The sequence below is a fragment of the Sander vitreus genome, chromosome 11 (assembly GCF_031162955.1).
Source record: "Sander vitreus isolate 19-12246 chromosome 11, sanVit1, whole genome shotgun sequence".
NCBI classification, from domain to species: domain Eukaryota; kingdom Metazoa; phylum Chordata; class Actinopteri; order Perciformes; family Percidae; genus Sander; species Sander vitreus.
This window is the reverse complement of record NC_135865.1, coordinates 20,818,158-20,843,125: the sequence shown is the minus strand read 5'-3', so window position 1 is coordinate 20,843,125 and position 24,968 is coordinate 20,818,158. Positions and strand designations below refer to the sequence as shown.

The 24,968-nt window shown below is 46.7% G+C and overlaps 1 protein-coding gene across 3 annotated transcripts in view; it reads left to right on the top strand.

The window, feature by feature from the left end:
* Window positions 1-24,745, top strand: part of bcor (BCL6 corepressor) — a 37,809-nt gene extending 13,064 nt beyond the window's left edge. For 2 of the 3 annotated variants that reach the window (XM_078262260.1, XM_078262259.1), the window contains exons 2-14: window positions 871-952; window positions 1,246-4,410; window positions 5,851-5,907; window positions 6,375-6,534; window positions 7,594-7,935; window positions 9,036-9,323; window positions 10,712-11,025; window positions 12,215-12,499; window positions 18,984-19,150; window positions 19,597-19,742; window positions 22,787-22,864; window positions 23,002-23,155; window positions 24,146-24,745. In XM_078262260.1, the coding sequence (XP_078118386.1) occupies window positions 950-952; window positions 1,246-4,410; window positions 5,851-5,907; window positions 6,375-6,534; window positions 7,594-7,935; window positions 9,036-9,323; window positions 10,712-11,025; window positions 12,215-12,499; window positions 18,984-19,150; window positions 19,597-19,742; window positions 22,787-22,864; window positions 23,002-23,155; window positions 24,146-24,476 (5,490 nt within the window). In that variant the 5' untranslated portion in view covers window positions 871-949 and the 3' untranslated portion in view covers window positions 24,477-24,745. The remainder of the gene's footprint in view (window positions 1-870; window positions 953-1,245; window positions 4,411-5,850; window positions 5,908-6,374; window positions 6,535-7,593; window positions 7,936-9,035; window positions 9,324-10,711; window positions 11,026-12,214; window positions 12,500-18,983; window positions 19,151-19,596; window positions 19,743-22,786; window positions 22,865-23,001; window positions 23,156-24,145) is intronic. The other variant, XM_078262261.1, reaches the window with a different exon arrangement.
* The last annotated feature ends 223 nt before the right edge of the window (window positions 24,746-24,968 follow it).

The window sequence follows — 24,968 nt, the reverse complement described above, 5'->3', positions numbered from 1 at the left end:
TAAAGGGACACCACAACATAAACAGCATGTTTATTATTAAATTTGCCATCTCCTAAAACTTAACCTTGATGTTAATCCTTAACATCAAATAACAACTGTTATGCTCCAGTGCTTTAAAGAAATTCTTAAATTTAAATGTATACAAAACATTTGCAGATATTGTTTAGACACAAAGGTATCTTGATGTTTTTGCTTATTGTAATTTCTTTTGTGATTTTAAAAACCCCCAAAGAAAACCTTATACCTTTACCTTTTTATACCTGTCCTCTTATGTTATTCCTTCTCAAACTGAATCTACGGTTTATTGTAAATTTTACATAGTACATAGTCTCTTTCTCGCTTCCATACTATACTATTGCCTGTGTTCGAGGGTGTGAGTGTTTGTTGATCTGTGGCTCTGTGTTGGCGGGCGGTAAATGTTCTCCCACCGAAGTGGTCTCTGATGTATAATCTTCCCTCGCTCCACTGGCTGAGGCAGCCGAGAGAGCAGGTCAAAGAGGGCACAGAAAAACGTGTGTGTGTGAATAGACACAGCCCCACAATGAAAGTCTAGCCCACAGGGTGGGGGTCAGGGGAGGAGGATTGGAGAATGGGGAGTTTCAGGGGGGTGTTGACGGATGGGAGGAGGGGAGCCCACACAGCACTTTCATCTCCACTCAGTGGAGATGTGGGTGCATGTGAGAATGAAAGTAAGGCTGACTATAGCTTACAATGCTGTTATCTTTGTTTTCTTTGTACCTATGCCCTACGCCGTTTATATTTATGTTGATATATTAATTTAATTTACATGACCCAGAAATTGTGTTTTGTAACACAAAACTCTAGTGTGTGTGTAGACACTGACTGCTAACTGTTTGCTCATCTCCACAGGGCAACATCTGTTCGTGATGTCGATGCTGAGACACAAACCAACCTGGAACTGAGACAAGGGAACCACATCACACGAAACATGGCAAGTCCCTGTTATCTTCCTAAGAACTGTTTACATTCATTCATTACATTAGTCCCTATTACCTGGAAACAAAACATGTGGTCTGTTTCACTGTGCATGTGTGAAACTAACCAAGAACATTAAGAAATCTTTTTGTGCTTTGTTTGGCAGTAATTGTTTTTGTAGTTTTAAACTTTTTTTTTTTTTTTTAATTTTTTTTTTAAGTTCCCTTAAACATATTTTCCAATTTGTTTAAGGGGTCTGATTGCTGTGATAGTCACATTTCATTCTCTGCCATCCCTTTTTTGCTTCAGGTGGATGCAAGGTTGACGCCCCTGGCAGCGATGGGGCTGGACCGAGGCACTCTGATGCATGATGGTCTTCGTCTCCATGGTGGGGTTGTATACCCAGGCATCAGGGCACTACCAGTGGATAAGAGCCGAGAGATGCCCTCCCTCACTTACAACAGGGATGGTCTCCCAGAGCTCATCTATAAGCCTGATGGCCCTCTGGACAGCCGTAAGCCTACGAATGGGTACCTGGGCCTCTACAAGAGCACCCCTCCAGGTCTCCACAAGCCTGTGCTGGTTCCTGGAGCTGAAGGTCTAGGCTTGGAACGCAGAGTCGGGCCTGGAGAAAAGGCATCTGAACTGGGCTTGGCAGGTGCTGGTGGCAGCTACCTCCGCCTGCCGTGGCTCAGCCCCTACCCTGAAGCGAGCATGTATTCCTTCATGGACACATCCAAGTATGCGGCTCTAAACATGTACAAAGCCTCCTTGCTCAGCCAACCCAACCCATATCTTCCGCAGCACCTGGCCTACCCTTCTCTGTGTGCAGCCCAGGGGGGCAATGTTAACCCTGCTGCTGCCTCTGCTGCTGAGAGGCTCTACTATATGCCCCCCTATCCTCCTCCTCCTCCCATCTCTTCTCCCCTGGTTGCACCCCCTATGAGGATTCCTGCAGTCACAGTGGCCCCCACAGCACTGGTACACTGCCAGGACAAGGGGCTTGGTGTTGCGCCTCAGTTTGCACAGCAGCTTCACCAACCTTCCCCTCATTCTCAGCACCATCAGGCTGCTATAGACAGGGACCGGTCCCCGAACAGGAGCAGCAGACCAAGCAGACCTCCCTCTAGGAAGGGCTCTAGCAGCAGCAGCAGCAGCAGCAACAACAACAATAATAATACCAGTAGCAATAGCACTAGTGGCACCAGTACTGGGAATAATAATAATCTGCCTACTGATTCTTCACCTCATGCATCTTCTCGCCTCCCCCAACCTCCCCCTCCTCCTGCTAACATTGAAAATTTACTTGATTTACAAAGGCCAGTTGCTAGGATAGGACACCCACCCACTTCCTCCTCCTCCACTTCTTCAATATCTTCCTCATCCACGCAGTCCATTTCTCATCCATTCTCTGTAAGCAGCATGGCATCAGAGCAGCCCTCTCCAGCCCGGCCCAACCCCCACAAATCTAGGCCAAGAGATGGGGCACCTGAGCACAGAAGTGTAGGGGTTGAAAGGAGACCTAGCAGGTCACCCTCCAAACCCAATTTTGAAAGACCAGCTCACCAACCCCAAGCAACCAAAGACTCAGCAGAGAAGCCCTTGGATTTGTCTGGAAGAATGCTGGAATTTGGGTTGCCCCCTAATGGATTCCCAGTTAAGATGGACACTATAGCATCAGGCCCACGTTATGGACTGCCCTCTAGCCGAGAGCTACTAAAGGAAAACCTGTCCCACTCTCCATCCTCCCACTTGCACTCTGTGGTCAGCAGCACTTCTTCAAAGGTCCCAGAGAGGCCGGAAATGATCAGCACTTTACACTCCTCCTGGGTTGTACCTAGCCCGTCTCCTTCCCGTACACAGCACACACCAGGCTTGCCCCCCTCCCCAAGGCCTAACACAGACCTGGGCCTTTCACAAGCCAAAGGCTCCTCACCCTCTGTCATCAAACATAAGGGTCTGGAGAGAGTACTCCCTCAGCAACGTAGCTCATCGTGTCCAAGGATAGGTGAGCCCAACCATAATGTTTCCTCAACTCAGCACCCCTCTCTGGTCAACTCCAGGGCTCTTTCTCCCAAACCCAATGGGGAGTGGGTCAAACACAGCCCTAGCCATTCAGAACATCTGGGCCACCACAGAGAGGGAACAGAGAAATCCTCCCAGACCACTAAGAGAGGTGAAACGACTCCAGAGGTGTCCTCATACAAGAGGCCATGTTTAGAGAATGGTCACCCACCTGGCCACCTTTACCTTCCTCAAAGTGACGCTTACCTGAACCACAGTTTGGCCTATGCCAATAGATACCTGCACTACCCTATCCCTGATGGCATGGCGCTACACTCCCTGCCAATTGCAGGGAAAGGCCCAGTCTACCCTCACCCAGTATTACTGGGCAGCAACAGCCTTTACCCAACCCACTTGGCAGCAAAACACCCTTTACCCTACCATAACTTGCCAGCTGGTCCGGGAGGGGAATACCTCACTTATAACTCACAGGAGATGGTCCATCCCCTGATGCAGACTCACTCAGACAAGCTGGCAGAAAGAGGAGATGCTACTTTGAAGCCCCGGGGACAGGAGAAATCCCGGGGAACTGTTGAAGAATGCGGTGGCCACAGAGATCACAACATTGGGAAAGAGATAGGCGAAGGAAGCCAAATTAAGTCTGATAGGGAAGCAGGAGCACAAGGACACGGTGGCAATCAAAGCAGAACTCCTTCTTCCTCTGTAACGTCCAGAGAAAAGATTGTCTGCATTGACCTTGTACACTCAGACACAGATATTGAGTCTACCCCAACAGTCCACAAACCCTGTGCTGAGTCCAGCAGCAAGGTTAACCAAAATGAATGTTGTCATAGTAACCAAAATCTGACAAAGACTGACTACGAGCCAAAACACCAACACCACCTTTCCCATCCTTATCCGATCCACTCCGGACACAGCCCCGCCCTGAAGCCCAATCACACTGATCCCTTTGGGAAACCAAAGGTTCTCCAGGACAAGGGCTGTCCTGGGGTGACATCTAGCACATCCCCAACGTCTCTAGGGAAGTTCGCCCAAGCAGAGGAGAGCCTGGAGGAACAGAGCCCCAGCCCAGACCCTGAAGATCAAGACCAGAGCACCTTGCGCTGTGCCCGCACATCTGGGGAACGCAGCTCTGGCAAGGACAAAGGGGACAGAGACTGCCGAGCTCTTCACTTCTCTCAGCACTGCACAGATGTGGTGAAGGAGGAGAGAGTGTGTGAGGGAGAGACTGAAAAGGAAGACAGTATTGTTGACCTAGGGGAGTCTCAAGGAGAAGGGGATGAGGATGACGAAGAGGATGGCCTGACTTCATCTAAAGGCTGTCGTAGATCCAGTCTGGCCAAGAGGATCGCTAACTCCTCAGGCTACGTTGGCGACCGCTTTAAATGTGTCACCACTGAGCTGTATGCTGACTCCAGCAAGCTGAGCCGTGAACAGAGAGCCCTGCAGGTAAGGCCATTACCCCTAGTGAGTGTGTGTGTGTGTGTGTGTGTGTGTATATACAGTACAGGATATATTGGTGATGGGCTGAAGAAAGGGTCATTATGACCAATGTTTCTTACGTGCATACATTTCAAACATACTTAAAGTTCTAACATCCACGCAGAAATAAACCCCCAGGGGCAACTGTCTTTATTCCCTTGCTGCAATATTAAGAACTGCCTGTAGAATAAACCCTGCATGAAATTGGCATACTCCGCATTTACAACACAGTACAGAATAATATAAATGCTGTCATGCTACTGTCATGGCCATAGGCTTGACCTTCCCCTTAGTCATAGTGAGTTGGTGCAAGGCCAGTTGAGGCCTTCTATCAGGGAGGGCAGTTCAAAGGTTAACCAGGGCTGCCATCTCTGTATGTTGATTAGTGAGCAGTCAATGTAAAGGTTATTTCATTTTGTGCGTGTTTGTGTGTCCGTACGTGCTTGTCCTTGTGTGACTGCCTTGGGGCTAAAGCATGTGTTAGTGCTGACTGTGCTATAGAGCCATATACTGTAGTTTCAGAGCATGACTGTGGCAGCCTCACAGTTCACACTGCCTTTGGCTATGCTTAACCTGAAGGTTAGGGGCAGTAAAGGGCTTGCAGTGTGGTTAAAAACCAGCAGCTACCCTTTTTGAGGTTCCTCTTAGGCTTTTTGCATGCGCCCACTTGCCAGTCGCTATCCTCCCCTAACCCTCCTCCACCTGATGGCCTATGCTGCCCTGCCTGCTTACTGTCCAAGGTCATAATTCTCCTCACCCCATTGGCTAAAAGTCCCTTTCTCCTAACCCACATCACATTCTATGAATGCACAATTACAACGGTGTGCCTTACACTTGGCCATTATCCCCTGTCACTCAAATACACACATTGAGCTATTCATTTTAGACGTTTACCTCTGGTTCCTTTATGTGCTCAATGTTAAGCATAGAAACGCGAACAAACCCTACGCTATATTATCCACTGGCTCAGAGGCAGATATCTTTATACGTTGCACATGTCTGTGTATGTTGTGAACACGCCCTAGAAAACTGTGGTTTTGTCTGTCATGCTTGTCAATGCACAGCTGCAACACAAAGCTATCAAACGCTCTATTTCTGGACATGTAAAAAAATTAGATGTCTGTTTGGGAAAAAAACACGAGACCGCTAAAACTGAATTAGCTTTATCAATCATGCTTAAAATGAACATACTGTTTTGTCTTTTTCAAATTTGTCATTCATGCAGTTCAGAAAGTATTTGATAGTTTTGATGCAGTGTTAATTGACCTGTTGAGTCACTTTAATTTGATTGTGTTATTTTGTGGGATTGTGGCTGCCTATTGTGTGTAAACAAACTTGGAGAAATTCATTTAAAAAAAGATGAAATGATGGACAGATATATTGAGCCCCCCCATTCTAATTGCTTAGATGGAAGTCATATCACGAGAGGGGAGTAATATAAGTCAACCTGCAGCTAACTGGGAGGTCAGTTCTTTACATTTCTTATCACATCTGCCTCTGATGGGCTCTGTCTCCTTTGTACTCTGTATCGCTGCACACTCCTTTTTCTCCCCACTCCCTTCTTTCCTCTCTTTCATCTCCTCTCTCTGCCTCAGGGCTTAGATGTATATGTTTCCTAGCCATGTTTATGTTTCAGGAAGGGATTTAAGCCCCAGAGCGCATGGACTCACAGTGGCTGCAGTAGTCTAATCTGTGTCTTGATGCCATGCTTGTGATTTATCTGTCTACCCTTTTGTCCTGTGTGCGTTTTGTGTGTGGGTTTAATTTCTTTGGCATTTTTCTTTGATTTTAAGATGTGATTTCTGATGCAATTTTTGCTTCTGTAGCTGTTGAGGCCAGATTGAGGCTTAGAGAGGTGTGTGTGCGACGTGGGCAGACGATGAGTGGGTTTCATGGGTTTTCTCTGCATTTGTGTGTGTGTGTGCGCACAGCGGGCAATGATGCGGTTCTCGGAGCTGGAGCTGAAGGAGAAGGAGGGCGGCGGTGTGTGTGTGTCTGCCTCGGCAGCAGGACGGGAGCTGGCAGACGGCCAGCGCAGAGAGCGAGTGCTGGAACACTGCCAACACACCACCAGGCAGGGAGAGAGGGAGGGTGAGTAACCCAGCACCACACACACACACACACACACACACACACACACACACACACACACACACTCTCTCTCTCTCATAATACACATGCACACACGCATACGCACACACGCATACACTCTGCAAATGAACACTCAGAAAGGAACACACAAACAATAGGTGTGCTTGCACACTCACATGCACTTGCAGCAAATGCTGAGGCAAGACCGGGTCACTCTAAAAAAAGACACGCTCTTCCACACAAACGCGCGCGCACACACACACACACGCGCGCACTTTTACACAAGCTAGGCAGCGCAAGTGAACAAGCCAGCAGGAGAGACGGAGAGGGGGATTTTTATTTTCAAGAAGTCTTTTGTGCTTATCTGCGCATAGAGACGATCGAGAGGGAGGGCAAGAGAAGGAGGGGCAGAGATTGCCTGAGTGAGAGAGTGAAAGCGGGGGGAGAGTTGGTGGGTGAAAGCGGATGGGAGAGCGCAACGGAAAGGGGGGGGGGGGGGGTTAGTTACGTTGGCTGGGAGCCCAGCTGTGTGTTGGAGCGAGGCCGCGGCTGACGTGTGAGCCTAATTATGGCATGGAGAGAGACAGAGAGGGCGAGGGAGTCGAGGAGAGGGGGGAAGAGTCACGCTCAGTGTGAGAAGGGCGTGGTGCGGTCATGCCGTGGGGGAGGACAGAGAAGGGGGGTGGGGGGGGGGGTGGTGGTGTCTCCATGTGCAGCGAGTGCGCAGGATGTTTTCTTGCCTCTCCTTGCTGGAAGTGAGAGCGGCTGCACTGAACCGTCAGCCCGTTGGCTCGGCTCACATCAGATTAAAAAGTCTTTACCCCATCAAAGTTTTACTGCCTGTCTTTAAAGCAGAATAAAAGCTGGCTGGTGTTTAACTGGCATTCTCCCTCTGTCAATCCCCCACCCTGTCTTACCCCCACCCCTTGTTTTCTTGCTCTCTTTCTGTTTGTCTGTCTGGTTTGCGGTCTGTCTGTCTGCATTCTCTCTCTGTGTGTCTGCCCCCCCCTCCCTCCCTACCTACCCATGTTTCCATCTGTCTGTCTTTGCTTTGCTCAGGTGTCCGGCCAGTGTACACAAACAACAGAGTTCCAGTCCTCCAGAGGTGTGGGGGCCTGAATGAGCCTTTGTCCCCAGGGCATGGGGCTCGAGAGGGGGCCATAGGTGCCAGCCAAGGAGGGCTAAATGACGGAGCCAGGAAGGTGAAGAGGGAGTCAGAAGGAGGTCATTGTCTACCCCCCACTTTGACAGCGGCAAAAGGATACCTTGAGGAGAAGGCCAGCTCTGGCTTTGGACCCACCAGGAAACGCCAGCTCGGCCTCAAGGCTGAAAAGCAGGACACAGAGTGGGAGGAAGGAGAGAGGCTGTCCCACCCAGAGAAAAGAGCAAAGATTTCTACGGGTAATAATTTCTTAAACATGCATCGTCACCCACAGCCACTTCCATATTGTTCAAATCCTCTCCCACCTTCATCTGCTTTTCGTTCATCTCTCTAATTCTTCACATTCTTTCCCCTTCATCCTGTGTTATGCTGAGCACTGTCTCATCCCTTGTTCTTTAAAAATAAGTCTTTCTATTGCTTTTGTCGCTTCCTCCGTCCCAATGAATTCCACCTTAAACCCGCTCCATCACAACCCCCACTCTTTCCCCCTTACCACTCTCTGTCCCGTCTTTCGCTCTGTGTGGCAGCCAGCTCAGAGAAGTGTTTAATCCTGCCTTTGAGCGGAGTGCGAGAGAGAAGTGAGGAAGAAGGACAGCCATTCTCTCTATCTTCTTTCAGCTCTGACGTTCCTCCGCTGCGCTTACCCACCCTCTTCAAAGCTGCTCTTTTCATCTCCTTTCTTTTTTCCCTCATCTGTTTGGGTTTCCTTTTTTTTTTCTGGCATGCGGGATCGCGCTTGCTCTCCCCGGCACTGGAAGACGAGTCAAATACCCGTCCCCAGTGAATTTCAAGGGGGAGAACTCTCCCTCAGCTTCTCTAGTCTTTATTGCTTTGTCTCTCCGCCCGATTCTTGACTCCTCTTTCCCTTTTACTCCTCAATCTGTCTGTTTCGCATCCAGCTCCCTGCCTCTCTGCATTTGTGTTAAATGTAAGGCTTAGATAGTTTTACAAGCCATAAGAATGTAGTGATTAATGGCCTTAGTCCTTTGTGCTCAGTTGTCTGCAGGTCGGTAGATATGTACATACAATAGTGTTTTGTGCTGCAGAGGATGAGTAGTGTCTTTTGAAAGAGTGAAAACCTTTTTTATGTCCAAAATGTCAACTCATAGACACTTTGAAGAAAAACTGTAGTTCTTTAAGCTTGCCCACAATGCATTGCTGAGTTTATCTATTGTGGTTTTCATAAACTTTGTAAGTGAGGGATGATCATTTTCTTTTATCTAATCTTGATTAAAACTTAAACATTTCAAGGTTTTCACAGGACAATGCCTTTCTAGGCAATATACCGTAGTTGTATATTAGATATGGCAAGCAATGCAAAGTCCGTGTTTATCTGCAGATGAGCGTGAGCAGGCCAGTCCTGATGAAGATGATGACGACGACGAGGTTCGGAAGCTCAAGGTCTGCATCGAGCTGAAGGGACTGCGACTCAGCAAGCCCGCTGCCGGCGCAGCTTCCCCTGACGAGTCCCTAATCAAACAGGAGAGAGCATGGCCCCAGCCCAGATTAGTAGCCCCGGTCCAGAGCCTACGGGAACGCAAGATTAGGCCTGGTGAGCCAGAGGACCGAGCCGCAGCGCATAGAGCCGAGATCAACAGGAAATGGGGCTGTGAGAAGCTTCTTAATGGTAAGAATGAACCGCCAGCCATGCAAACCGCTGCTGTAACTCAGAGTTCAGCTAGGGTAACGGAAATCTATCTTTGGCTCACGTTTCACTTTCTTGTTGAGCGGTCTGACTTTTGGGGGATTTCCCGTGATCCTTTTGGGAGGGGGCAGAGGAAATGAGGTAGAGAATACTTCCTCCTGCCAGAGGAAAGGCAAGGGAATCAGAAATGGGACAAGGGGACTAAAAGCTAAAGTACTTCTCCCCCCTGTGGTTTTGGGCTTTTTGTTGAGCTGGTCAACAGCAGGCTCTGTAAGAACGATGAAAGTGTGAATGAGGGAAGTGGCTGGTGGAGATATGCGTGGGCAGGTGTAGTGTGACTAATGTGTGATCAATGATTTTTCTTTCTTTTTTCCCCTAAAGACCAGTCACAGGAAAAGGGAGGGGTGAGTGTGTGTACCAGGGCTTTCCCTTATTCAAGTGCCCAAACTGAGACAGAGGGAGTTCTAGCTGAAGAGAGAATAAAAGCGCAGGAGAGAGATTAAAGGAAGTGAATAAAGCAAGAGAGATTTTGGTTTCATGTTTTCTGCAGAAACCACAGGCCTTGATTGGCCACTGAATTCTTTTTATTTTTTGCTTTCACCTTTTTAGATAACATCACCCTGGCAACAGTTGTGATTTTACAATGAATGTTATTCCACTGTGTGTCTGTCAGGGCTGTGGTCTTCCTTTTTTTTCAGGACTCCACTAATTGGATAAAACACATTCATCTTTGTTAGTCTCGTATTCTAAAAGGTTTCCTCTGCAACAGGGGTAACATTGACAGTGGCTGTATATATTTAAGCATCAGCAAAATATATAATTTCACTTTCCTCCTCATTGGTTCTCAGCCTAGTACTGATTTAATGGACTGTTTATTTTAAAGGTTCTATTGTCACACAAATCAGACCTAGACCACATTCCTAAGTAGTTAGAAATGCGTTGCAATGATCCTTAGGAGGAAATGTATTTCCATTTAGCTATGAAACAGCTTTTGATATTTTGCCTTTTATAGGCATGTTTTTATTTTTTGTTTAAATATATACCATAAGAGGCTAAAACCAAACGGTGCCACATTTGTTAAAGGATTTAACACATAGAAGAGTCCTTGCTGCAGTAAATGAGTGGGGCACAAGAAGTGTGTGTGTGTGTGTGTGTGTGTGTGTGTGTGTGTGTGTGTGTGTGTAAAAGGGAAAAAAAAACATCCTGAGCGAGCAGGCATGCTGCGCTCCCAGACAGCTCTGTGCGCTCATTAATAAACCAACAGAGGGTGAGAGATGGCCTTGCAATACCTTCCCATCCTCCCCTTCCTCTGAGCTCTCACACTATCAGCCGCTCACTCTGCCTCCCTTTTCTTTCTCCTCCTTTTCCAGGAGTAGCTACTTCTCCCCTTCCCCCCGGCCAACTGAAGGACAGAGCGCTACCGCCGGGCCCCTTCTCAGGTGACCGTGGTCTCAAGGAGCCCAGAAGGGCCCCCCCATCTCTGGCCCCAGAGCCGTCCATGGGAGCCCCCCCTCCCATCAAGCCCCGTCGCCATAGTGACACAGACAAACCCAAGGGCAAGCGGCCGTGCAAAACCAAACACACCAGTCAGAGGGAGCGAGAGCGGGAGAAAAGGAAAGAGGCCACAGCTAACTGCCCGGGCCAGCGTTGTGTGGCTGATCAGGAAGCAGCTGAAGATGACAAGGTGAGTGCTTATAGGGTGTCTGGCCGTGAGACGGGAGTCTGGATGTTTGCAAAAGCGGAGTCTGTTTCAGTATGCCGGTCGGCGCCTCTGATTATGCAGCTGGGAGAGGGCGGGAAGGAGAGAGGAAGAAAGTATGTTTAAAATGTTTAGAGGGCTGCTCGAGCTTTGACCTCCTCGTTCCCTTATTGACTCCCTGCGGAGCGCCTGCATGCATGTGTGTTTGTCTCTGGCCTTAATTGTCGAACGTGTGTCATCAACACTGTTTTGTGTGTAAGTGCGTGCCAAGGATGTGAGTGTCTGTGTGTTCGTGAGCATTCCTGACATAACAACAAAACCCTGGAGCAATTATACATCGCTCTCAGTGCCGAACACAAGGCTACATATACACACACTCCCTCACTTACTCACACACGGTGAGGAATGTGGCAGCCATGGTCGAGCGTATGAAGCGCCTAAGTTCAAAAGAGGAGGGAAAAAAAATGAGCATGGGGAAAAATTGAGGGGGAAAAAAGGCTAGTTGTTTTCCGCCCGCGCTGCTCTCCTCCCCTGCTCCTCCTCAGCCTGACAGCTGCTTCGACATGGAATTCCACTGAGGGCACGCACTTCACTCACACGCACACACACACGTGCACACACAGAGAGAGGCAGGCAACTCCCTCTCGTGTGTTGCCCTCCGATGGCTCTGTTGGTTAGCGGTTTAAAAAAAAGTGGCGTGCCAACCTGCAGTATGGGGTGTGAACAGTTGGTGTGAAAGCTGTATGCGTGTGTGTTTTTCTGTGATGCATATTGTGTCTTCCATACACAGTAATCATACATAAATATAAATATTGTAAATTAAGTATCCATCTATATTTTAAGCTGTATGTGGGTAGAATGTAAAGAGTTGGTGTTAAAAAAAAAAATAAGTAAGAGGAAATTGCTTTTTGAGGAGAAATTCTATCTGAAAATATGATTATTCTTTCTGGATGGATTTTGCTCTATAGTGACCACTGATTGTATACTTTTACCAGTTTTGTGTTTGTGTGCATGCAAATTCACACAACAGCATCTTGTGTGTGTGTGTGTGTGTGTGTGTGTATAATCTTATCCATGTGCCCTTGAGTGTCCATGTGTGCCTGTGAACGTGTGTCCCGTCTGCTATGTGACAGTGGCTGTAACACTTTCTCCCTCTCTTTCCCTCTCTCTTCAGCTGAGTGAGCAGCGTGGCGCTCCGAGGAAGGGAGCCGCCTCTCCTAATCATTATCCCTACTCTCCAGTCAAGCCCTGCTCCCCCACCACACTCTGTCCACCCTCCCTGCAGCCCCAGGCTAACAGCAGAGCTGGCGGTGTGCCACCAGAGCTGGCGGGGGTGCACAGGATCCCCCCTGCTGAGCCCCCCGCTGTTCGTCCGATCCCGCCAGAGGCTCGTCGGCTGATCGTGAACAAGAACGCCGGAGAGACTCTGCTCCAGAGAGCTGCACGGCTGGGCTACGAGGTAATAGGCTTCGCTCAAAGTCATCCTCCCTCCTCATCTCTTTCTCTCTTCACATTTTACATTTCGTCACTTTTTTCTCGACACATTTTCTCCCCCTACTTTGTTCCTGTCTGTGACAGCTCTTTTTTTTCCAAAATTGTCTTTCTCTATCTGATTCTTCTCCTGCATCTGTCCTATTCTTTCTCTTTCTAGCTTACTCTTTTGCTTTTTGCATCATTTCCTTCTATTTCACCCTTACTCACGCTTTGTTCTCGCTATACTCCATATATTTTGCTCCTCTTGCCCGCTACTCTCTCTTTCTCTCTCAGGTTTCCGTTCTCTCCCTCCCCCCTCTTTCCTCTCAGCACTCTTTCTCTTCCTCTCTTTGTGACTCAGATTGTCGTTGGCACCCCTCCTCCTCCTCCCCGCGAGCGTGCACACTCGCACGCACACTCCCCTTGCCTCCCCTCCTCTTGCCTCGCTTCGCTCTCACATCTCATTAATTTTCTGTGGGGCGAAGTGTGACACACGCAGACACACACACACACACACACACACAAGTGCGTGCGCAGACAGCATGAGGGATCGGTGGGATCATTATACGGAGACTGATGCTTGCTGCCTCTCTCTAGCATCGGGAGGTTTTTTTTCTTTCTTTGTGTGTAGCTGCCGATCGTTCGCTCCTAAAGCAGATCCTCTCATTCTCTGCACATACAAGAAAGAATGAGACTGGTATATATTTTACTGAATCTCTCAACTCCTATTGCTCTGAAAGCTTTTAATTAAAGTTGGATGGCCCGCTGTCTCGCTCTCCCTCATCCCTTGTGTTTCTGTTTTGGAGCCTAAATGTTATCTTCCCCCCCCCCCCTTTTTGTTGACAGATTTTACAAATTGATTTATTGATCCAAGTGGTTTTTATACCACTTGAGCTGAAGATTGTGCTGTTTGTGTCCACCCTGTCGTGTGTGTGTGTGTGTGTGTGTGTGTGTGTGTGTGTGTGTGTTTTTATCACCAGCAGAGGTATCTTCACAGAACTGTAAATAGGTGTGGGTATCTTTTGTTGCTCATTAACCGGTTGCTTTATGGTTGTGTGTGTTTGTTGTACACATTTATGATGATGAGGTAGGTGTGTGTGTGTGTGTGTGTGTGTGTGTGTGTGTGTCCTTAAATATGTGTGAGTGAGAGAGAGCAAGAGTGTGAATGAGAGGTAAGCACTGGGAGTATAATCGCGTTCTAATGGCCCTCTAATGTGCCGTGGTGACTGTGGTTAGCAGTGGCGGCGGCTGTTTTTCTCCCTCGCGCGCGCGCGCACACACACACACACACACACACACACACACACACACACACACACACACGTACATGCACAGGGTGCAGCGCAGCAGCAGCAGGGTTCAGTCAGCCGTGCTGGAGAGAAGCTGGCTCGTCTCTCTGATTTATGCATCTCTCTCGAACGTTTTTTTCCCTCCCTCTCCTTTTTTTCGTAGCCCCTTCGCATTTTTCCCTTCCTGCGCTCCGCGTGTGGAGAGGGGTGGAGGGAGGAGAAAACCTGAGACTACACAAACAAGGCACTGACCGCTGCGCAAACAACTCGCGCTCTCTCTCTCTCTCTCTCTCTCTCTCTCTCTCTCTCTCTCTCTCTCTCTCTCTCTCTCTCTCTCTCTCTCTCTCTCTCTCTCTCTCTCTACTCTCTCACACTCACACACTCACACACACACACACACACACACACACACACACACACAGGAAGCTCGTCTCTCACTGCCTGTGTGTGATAAGCCTGGGGCAGACCCCTGGGGCTCTCGCACAAACACACACAAGGACGTGCACAGAGAGACACATCAATTTATGCATACCTCCCCACACACACTTGCATACAAGCCTGTAGATGCGCAGAGCGCTTGTCTCACACTAGTGTTTTAGCGCTGCAAGCTCTGGGCTTATCGCACACAGGCAGAGAGATATGAGAGCCTGAGAGACGGAGGCACGCACACACACAACTCACATCCTGATCACCAGCACATACGCACAGAGAAACACCCGTTATGACCCAATAAGCACATGCACAGGCATCCTGACGTGTTCTTCCAACATATGCTGCACACACAGACAACTCGCCACACTCGCTGTTGTCGCCCACACACACAGATCGGCACATGCAAATTCAGAATCAACACACACACACACACACACACAGCCTACATCCTCACTATAAACACACACATACAGAGAAACAGCGGTTGTTACCCTGTGAACGCATACACTGGCATTCTTTTCTGTGTACAGACCTGCACATGCAGAATCACCTCATGCCCACATGCATGTAATTTAAAACACACGCACTATTCTGTTCCCGATGCCCGGCCGACACTGTGCATATTTCATGTTCGTTTAGTTTTGCGATCCGTGCCTCTGCACATGAAAGCCCACTCTCTCTTTCTTCCTCCCCTCCCTCACTCCCCTTTTATTCTCTCTCTCTCTTCCTCCTCTGCCTCGCTCTCTGAGCATTTGAAATGGTAATGAGGAGAGATTGTGCGGATGTCTTCATCCCTCTTCCCCTCGTGCCGGGGCCCCTCAGCTCTGCCCATTGAAAGCTCAGATAAAGGTGCAATCTGTCATTAATTCTGCTCAGATGAATCGCTTCTGATTTTCTTCTCAAATCCATGTATGATCCAAGCAAAGAGAAAAACTAGATTGCGTTTAAAGTGCCCAGTCAGACCAGACATGATAGCAAAATTCTGGACCCAAAATGAAGCAGTTAGTGGATTTGCATGTAAAGTAAATCCACACTGACTTTTCAAGTTCAACTTTGGTGAACTTTGACTCGCAAATTTGCGCCTTTGACCAATAGCAAGCAGTCTTGACAGTACCGAACTTTGAGGGAACAAAAAATATAGGAAGTAAGCTATCATATTAGCTGTATTAACCCATTAAAATTGTTCATGTAAATCTGCTCTACCGGAGTTTTAACGACTCCACACAATAGAAATGCGTTGTGGTCTGCAGCTAGTCGAGAACAGTGGAGGAAACAAAAACATTCACTTGAATTAAACATTTTAACAGTTAGCGACCGAGCTAGCTAGCTTTCTAACTCGTTGGCGTGGTTGCAAGCCAGCTAGCTGGGCGAGCTATTTTGGCTAGCTGGTGCCATCACATTAGTAGTAGGCAAGCTACTGTAGTGTGTAACATGTTAGTGGTCCGTGTTGGGGAGGAACGGAATACATGTACCGGCGTTGCGTATCCAGAATACAAATTATGAGTAACTGTATTCCGTTACAGTTTAAATAGTTGGTATTTAGAATACAGTTACATTGTTGAAATCAATGGATTACATGACGATCCTTCTCTGTTTCACGAGTTTATTCACACTCTGAATAAATTAAGGCAACTCCGTGCATTTCTCAGAAGCCCCAATATGAAAACGAAACAATTTGCTATTTGCGTGATCACTGATAGAGGTAGAGATGGAGCCGGAACCGGCACAACAGAGCCAGGGCAGGAATGCGTTTCTATCTTGGAAATTCAAACAGGATTTCACATTAAATAAAGAGAACGAAATATAACTGTGCAGTGCAACCTCTGCTTGCCAGCAACCAACTTCCTTTCAGCGTCCAAATTCCTCCACCTCCAACCTGAAGAAGCATCTTTAAAGTACGTTGTTTTTTTTGTTTTTTTAATTAGCCAAGGGTAGTCGTCTGCTGTAGTTTTACTGGTCACTTTGCTATTTTATAGTTGACGTGCGACTTTACATTCTCCTACGTGCTGATTTACTAGCCCCAGAGCCGTTAAAAGACTGACTAGCCCCGTTTGACATGCTAGCTAACATTAGCTAAAATTAGCTAACATTTTTGTAGTATGCAGTCTGGGACTACAAATATAAAAATCTATCTGCTTGTTCAGGTACACATTCAGCCAGTTGGAACAGAAGAACACACCAGAATAGGCCTGTTTAGTAAGCTGTATGTGATGGCCACATTCCTACACTTGAAAATGCAATTCAATGTGGAATTAATCCAAGTATTCAGAATACATTACTCTGAGTAAAATTAAATTTTTGGGCATGTATTCTGTAACGGAATACGTTTTGAAAGTATCCTTCCCAACACTGTTAGTGGTTAGCTTGCCAACCACAGCCCCATGAGTATGTCCCCAAGCTTTCAGCAACTTGTATTCGCGAATACATTTGAATTAATTTTGCGATACAACGTTCTGGTATGACAACACACTTAAACAGTCAGCAAAGGTTGTACCCACCCAAATTAAATGATGCTGGTTAGATCATTTGGTTTGTATGTATCTGATGAGCATTAATATGCAGAGCAGGTTATTGATTGAGACTGAGGCTTTTATAGTGACCGAATATTATATATAAAAACTGGTGATTATTCTGTTTTTTGGCAGTGTGAATTAATTTACTCTGAGATCATCGCAGGCTACATTCTTGGGCTTGCTCTGTTACCACAGCAGTCATTCAATAGCAGGCTGACTCTTATACACACACTCTCACATCCACACAAACATCCACACACTTCACTTGTCTAGGCACGCATCGACTTTACTGCTTAAACTTTTGACTCTTTATCGCACAGGAAAAGCCAGTCATGCATCGCCTGCACATGTTATATGCATTTATACACACACACACACACACACACACACCTGTTGTATTTTAGAAACGTACAAGGCAGCGCTGCAAGGGGTTAAATGTCTGAGTGATGCATTGATTGCAGGCGAGCGCAGGGAAGCATTCTAGAGGGGGAGATTAGAGGACGCAGGGAAAGAGCGAGAGAGAGGAGGGGGGGAGTGGTGTGTGTGTGTGTGTGTGTGTGTGTGTGTGTGTGTGTGTAGCCGGGGCTCTCGTGCTAAGCTCCTCGCTCTCTCCCAGCGATATTAAACATGGCTTCGGAGGTTTAGCGCTACGCCTCCTCCACAGCCACACACGCACATACTCGTCAGGGGCACAAAAATACACGTGCAAACACACACACTTAGGCAAGCTGCATATCAACTCTCTCTACCCGTCAGTCTCTCCAACACTTGCTCTCATTCACTCACACAGACAGACACACTCATGCAGACACAAACACACACACACACACACACACACACACAGTGCGAGTGGAATCCCCCAGAGGGGAGCTTCGGCACAGCGCTCCTGAATCTCTCTCCAGCAGGCAAAGGGAGTGTTGGCAGCGAGCGAAAACCAGTTGGAGCGCTGTCCCGCTCCCCCACGTTTCTCTTTCTCTCTCGCACTTTTTCTTGCTCACACTTGCTCATTTCTTTTCTCTCGATCCCGCTTTTCACTTCTCCCCCTTTTCCTCATTGTCTCTCCTACACACACTTCGCAATACCACCGACTACACCCCACCCTTTCATCTCTTGTTATTATCAGCTGCAGCCCAGAGGACAGCTCTGGCAGATTTCATCAACGGATAAATTAATCTGTCATCTGTTAGGGTGTTGCCTCTCTCTTCGCCCGTTCTTCCGCCCTCTCTAGCCCTCTTCTTATCCCTCTGTCAGCCTGTTTTCTCTCTGTTGCCTGCCTTTTCCGTCCCTCCTCAGAGAGAGAGAGAGAGAGAGAGAGAGACTCTTGGACTAGACGGCAGGCTAGAATTAGCATAGAAATGGAAGTTTGGAGTCATTCTCCAGGTTCAGATGAGCAGCTTTCCTCCCCTCGGCACAGGACTGTTAGCAGGACGGAGTATGACTGTGTCTGGGTGTATAAGTCGTGTGTGTGTGTGTGTGTATATATATATATATATATATATATATATATATATATATATATATATATATATATATATATATATATATATACACTACACACACACAGTTGCATATCCACACATATACAAACACATACCCGCAGTGTTGAAACAGACTTGTTTGACTCGGACAAGCCCCATATCAACACACTGCTGGACTGCTCCCTATCTCTCTATCTCCTCTCTGTTTGGTTGCAGCAGACGCTGGTCCTGTCCAATAAAAACCAGTCTGACTACTTAGTGCTGGATGCCCAACTGTCACAGCCCTAGACCAGAGGAAACGCTTCCAGCTCTTGAGCGCCTCTATCAAATCTCTTTGTTCCGCTTCCATTATGCTGTTTTCAGAGCCCAACCATCGTAACTGGCTGCCACAGTGGCGTCCCAGCCCAACCATGGTATACAGACACACATTTACACACATACGTGCACGAGCAGAATCTGGCAGGCTAAATGCAGTTGAGTCACACTTAGTTTCCTCAATGTGTTTTGGCACCAGCTCTAGTATTATCGAGCATTTGTGTGTGAGTGTGTCTTTGTCCGGCACAGGAACACACTCAGTTCCTCCTTTCCCTAATTTCTCTCCCACAGGAACTGTAAAGGGAAGGACTGTTTGCGTATGTGTCTGCTTCGTCTCACTCGTGTGTTTGGTCTTGTATTGCTTGGGTTGTTGCCAGACATAAATTCATACACACACAATCTCACACACTAAACCCTACTCTCTCTGTGTTGGCTCTCTTTAGGAGGTGGTACTGTACTGTCTGGAGAACAGAGTATGTGAGGTGAATCACAGAGACTATGCCGGTTACTGTGCTCTCCACGAGGCATGCGCACGTGGCTGGCTCAGCATAGTCCAACACCTGCTGGATTACGGGGCCGACATCAATTGCAGTGCACAGGACGGCACCAGGTAAACAAACGCATTCAATCATATGCACACAAAATTACACAAACTTCTGCTTGCATGACCGCGTCTCGTCCACAATGCAAACACTGATTGTGGCTTTTTTCGGCATATTCTAATAGGGAAAGCCAGGGTTTAGTCATCAGGTAAGTCACTTGAGTTTGCGCATAGCAACATTTCTGGCACTGATTTGAGCTGCAGTTTTAAATGGGGAAGGCTAGGGCTTTCATCGCTGTGTTATTAAAATGTACAGTAGGGGGTCTGTTTTAGGAAACGTGTGCACGGGTCTTAAAGCTATAGTGCGTAGTATCTGCCGCCCCCATGAGGAATTCTAAGTAATGACAACAAAATTGTCGGCGCGTCCACATGATACAAGCCTTCCGTGCCCCCCCATACAAATGTCAGTGCTGTTCCTGGTTATTGTTAAAGTGAATGTACATTTGTGTGTCTAGACCGATTCACGATGCTGTGGAGAATGACCACCTGGACGTTGTGCGAGTCCTGCTGTCTTATGGTGCTGACCCCACCCTGGCCACATATTCTGGCCGTGGCCTGCTCAAGATGACCCACAGCGACAGCATGGAGCGCTTCCTCACTGGTAAGATCCCTGCTGGCTTTTCAATCTAGTACCGGGCTGACGCTGCTGGTGACACATGCCATGAAGACTGACGGCTAGGAGAAAACGACCGAAAGTGTCCAAAGTTTGGAATCAGTTCAAATGTAATTTAAAAAAAACTCTGTACAGGGTTCTACTGTGAAATCGAACTAGCTTACCACAATAATAGCACGACGTCAATGCTTCAGCATCTCAACAGAAAACATTGAGTCTAACTTAATCATCCGTCCCACGAAGCGGACCCGACAAAAGTAAATCACAGAGTCGTATGAACGATGAAACTACACCAAACACAACAACTACCAAAAACAAAGACAAGAAAATACGTAGTGGTGACCGCAATTTGATCTAAAGAGCTGACTTGTTGACTATCCCTTCAGAAAATCAGCTGATTGTTGCGCACCACTGTGCAACTGTGTGACATTGTAATCAAATATATAAATGAAAACTGTTTGAGTAGAACTAATATTTACATATAGGCCTATATACAGATCAGTCTCAGGTTGAAACTTGTAGTTCTGAAAGTTAAGTTGCACAATTTAAGGTAATGTTTATGTATGTTTAATGTATGCCTTAGTTTAAGGTTGTTATTGCATTTCAGAAAATGTTTTCTTTAAAAACAATGTAATATGGCACTTAACTGCACTAAATAGATTTAGTTTTTTGAGAGATGATATTGTAAGCAATATAGGCAATACAAATGTAGCTTTTTCCGAAAATTAAACCAAACTATTGTATATTATTGCTCTTCAATTAAACAAAAGTATTTCTTATCCGATTACTCGATTAATCAATGGAATAATCAATAGAATACTCGATTACTAAAATAATCGATAGCTGCAGCCCTACTTGACAGTTAACGGTGAAGTAGGGGATTTGATTCGCGGGGGTATATTGGCGACGGTAATGTTATAAGCGTTAAAAGTTAGCAGTAGACTTAATTAACCCAACCCAGGGTGAGTGTGATGAAAACTGCTGTGTCTGCCCGGTTCAGCTCTGAGATTTTCTCGCATTGCGAAGCGCTGTGAAGGAATAATCTCCGAGATTACGTTATGTTCTGCCTCTGTTTAGAAGTGGCGAATGTAGGCTACAGCTCACAGCAACTTAATACTATACAGTGTCTGGCTTTTAATAATGGACACTGAAAAGCGTAGGGCCTTTTTTTCCGCCAACCTTATTCCACACAACAGTCGTGATGTTCCTTTCAGCTATCCGCTTGTGCTCCAGGAAAAGGAAGAAAAGTTAGTTTGGTATATCCAGCAATCATGTAGCTAAGAAGCAGGAGAAGAGTCAACGGTTGTAAAGTGTTCTGCATGTGGCGTGTGACGTGCAGGTTACCTTCCCCCTCAAACACTGACACACATACATACTTACTGATACGTCTTGCTTTATTAGATGCACTAATGTTATGCGGTAACTGTTTTGCAATGAGTGCAGTTGTTGAAGGTTTCCTCCCTTGTGCAGACAAAGTGGAATGCAAAAGCCAGGACATTTAAATATTAATGTGTATGTTTGACCACAAATTATAAAATCACAAATGTTAGAAAAAAGTGAATTAAATGAGATGAAAGGGTTTTTGGACAACAGGTACACCAAAGAGTGGATATCAAGCTGGGGCAAGATTAAATTGTTGAAAAGATCGTTACGGAGTTCCAAAATGCCCAAATCTTGCCTTATTCACTGTTTGCTGTTCTTTCAATGCTCTGACCTCTGTGCAAACCTGTTGGTATGAGTCCCTCTCTGTAAATCCTCATCCTCCACCTCCTAACCGTCGCTACGAGACATGTCTGTCTCTGTCATCCCATTTCCCCTCCGGCACCCTCCCCCCTGCTCCTCTCCTCCTCCTTCGACCACCTGTTAGACAGGGAGTCTCAGCCCGCCGGGGTGCGTGCGGCTGCCTCTGAGCTCCTCTATCTGGTTACTTAGCAACGCCAACTGTGTTTGCTCAGTGTACGTGCGGAAATGGGCTTCACTCTGGCTGGAGACTCTGCTTTTGTATTTGTGCGTGTGAGCGCCTGAGTGTGTCTTTTCACAAGGCTGCCACGCTACGGTCTAACGTCGTCTGTATTTGGGCCGTGAAGGTGGAGAGGGCTTGTCTGAATGTTTGCAGTTAAGTTGTGACAACACGAGTTTGCGTACAGGAGGAGGAAATAAAAAGCATACACAGGCACGCGCTTCCTCTGTAGCCAGCTGCTTAATATTACATGAACATCTAGCTAGTTAAAACCGATTTATCTGAGACGCACCAGAGGCTAAAAGAGACAAGACACAGGAGAAAAGATGGTAGATCAGGGTGAAAATGAACAGGTGTAAGTTCACAGTTGACAGAAGGGTGAACAGGTTTAGTGCAAAAGGGAGATTTTATATGTAGACAGCTGGAAAGCTGGTGTAGAATTTTGAAAAGACCCTGGATTGATAGATCGATAGCTGCTAGATTGACAGAGCAGGGAGCGCAGGAGATCGAGCACCGTAGAAAATGAGTGGAGCGAGCGATTTCTGCCCTCCCTCCACCTGGTCCCACTCATCTGGAGGCCGTTAATCCCTCCAAACACACGCCAGACGCCTCAGCACTGGCACAAAGCCCAGCTGTGTGTGTGTGTGTGTGTGTGTGTGTGTGTGTGTGTGTGTGTCCAGCTCCCTCTGCTTGTTTGTTTCTCGCTCTGTGTGTGTGTGTGTGTGTGTGTGTGTGTGTGTGTACACAGCAACTGTGTGTGGTTCTTGTTTGATTCCTGGCAGCCCTGCTCTGAACTGAGCCAGCTCAACCCAGCGGAGACAGTCACTCTCCTCCCCCGTGGTACAGCCGCTGGCCCCTGACCATCAGCACCCCCACCCCTGCTTCCACAAAACATTTGCTCTGTTTGTTTCTCTTTTCTATCTTGACACCGCCCCTCCTCCTCTATTATTTTACTGTGCTCTTTATCCATTTTTCTGCTGTAGTTTTAAAGGGCAATTGTATTTGCCTCGTTGCCTGTCCCGGAGGCTCCAGCTCTTGAATAACAGGCTTCGCTTCTTTCTTCTCTCCATAGATTATTTTGCTGACCTTCAGGGCCGCTCAGATGACGACCCGGGGCTTTATTGGGAATTCTATGGCAGTGCTGTGTGTGGTGAGTACTCTGTGTGTTTGTTTTAGTGCTTACACAGTCTTTTTACACATCTTCAATGCCATCTAGCTTTGAGTGATACATGTCTTTTATGATAATAGAGATGCTCACTAATATTTATTCTTGTTTTTTTGTGTCAGAGTTGAGCGAGGAGGGCGGTGTCTATGACATCCTGGCCAACCCTCCGGGCCCAGAGGATGAGGATGAGGATGATAAAAGGGAGGTGTTTGAGTTTGAGTTCTCTGACCGCCCTCTGCTGCCTTGCTACAACATCCAGGTGTCCCTCTCCCAGGGGTGAGCTTTTATCTCGAGAGCAAACTCCCATTTAAAAGAAATGTGCCTCTCTGTCTGCCCTCATACCCAGTGATGGGAATAACAGCGTTATAAATAACGGCGTTACTTTTTTCAGTAACGAGTAATCTAATTGATTACTCTTCCCATCTTAATAATGCCGTTACTGCCAAAAAATGCAGCGCGTTACTATAATTGAAATACTTTTTTAACTGTTCTTCCTTGGTTAGTGGGCAGTGCACGAGACAAGCGCATAAATGCTGACGATTGGCTGAGGTTGAGTAACTTTTCATGGTAAGCCAATCAGAGGTAGAGTTGGGCGGGTGTTCGAAAGCATGCATAGTCAGACACACAACGAACAACACAAGCGAGTCAGTCAATGAGAGATGGGTATGGGGAGCCCAAATAATCCAAAAGTAGCCTTCTCTAAATGGAAGTATAGCCATTACTTTTCCCTCCAAGAAATTAAAGGAACGAATGTAATCGTGAAATGCACATTATGCCCTGGGCAAAAGTGCCTATCCACGTCGGTGTTAAGTAATTCAAACATCTATTGTGTTATTTGTATCGATCCACTATATAAACATAATATCTACATACATGGCATTTGATTGGAGGCTAGTCTCACTTTGTACCACAGCAACATTAAAATCGTTTAGATTTGTGTACATTGTTTCTGTTAATAATGTATTGTATTAAGTGTCCATTTTCATTATAATATTCAGATTTATCATAAATAATTGAACATGCACATGTATTTAAGTTCCGTTAAAGAGGGGTGGAGGTGGGGTCACATTTGAGCATTTAAAAATTTACTTGAAAGTAATGCAATAGTTACTTTCTGAAGTAACTAGTTACTTTTATAATTTGTAACTGAGTAACTAATTTAGTTACTTTTTGGAAGAAGTCACTAGTAACTGTAACTAATTACATTTTAAAAGTAACTTGCCCAACACTGCTCATACCTAAACATTGCTTGATTTCCTCTTTCAGGCCAAGAAACTGGCTGCTACTGTCCGACGTGCTTCGTCGCCTGCGGATGTCTGGTCGCGGTTTCCGACAGGCTTTCCCCCACATGGAGGTGGTGACAGTGGCAGAGGCAGAGTTTTACCGGCAGGCCTCTTTGTCACAGCTCTTCTCCTGCCCAGAGGAGCTGGAAGGCTTCCATGCAGACAGTAAGGACCTGTTGGACCTGGTGGAAGACAGCGCTGAGCTGGCTGCTCTTCTGGGCTCCACACTGGAGTGTCTTGACGACCGCTGGGACCACCCAGGGGACAAACTGAAGGACAAAATCAAGGCTATTGGGAAGTTGGGCTCATCCTGACCCTTGGAGCCACTAAACCCGGACCTTGATCCTTTACGACTGCAGTTTGCTTAAAAACCAACCAGGGGTTATGATGATATGCCTTAGCCTGACTCTTAGTTTGCACGCTTCGACCCTGCTCTGGACCAGCACTGTACAGATGGACTGACCTGCTGGCTGATCGGGCTGCTGAAAGTTTCCCTCCGTTAACTGAGAATCAATACATTTGTGACTTAATAATGGTCTTATTTTTATAAATTAATATATGTATAAATAAATAAATAAATAAATATATATATATATATATATATATATATATATATATATATATATATATATATATATATATATAAAGTATATATAAAATATCAAGAGATTTTTTTTTCTTCTTTTGGATGTTGCTCACGACTCCTCTGAAAGATTTTGTATGGCAACAGAGTGTAGTCGTGTTGTCAGCGATTGGATGGAGTGTGTGAGCGCGCAGCACATTGTGCATGTGTGTAGCTGTACAGG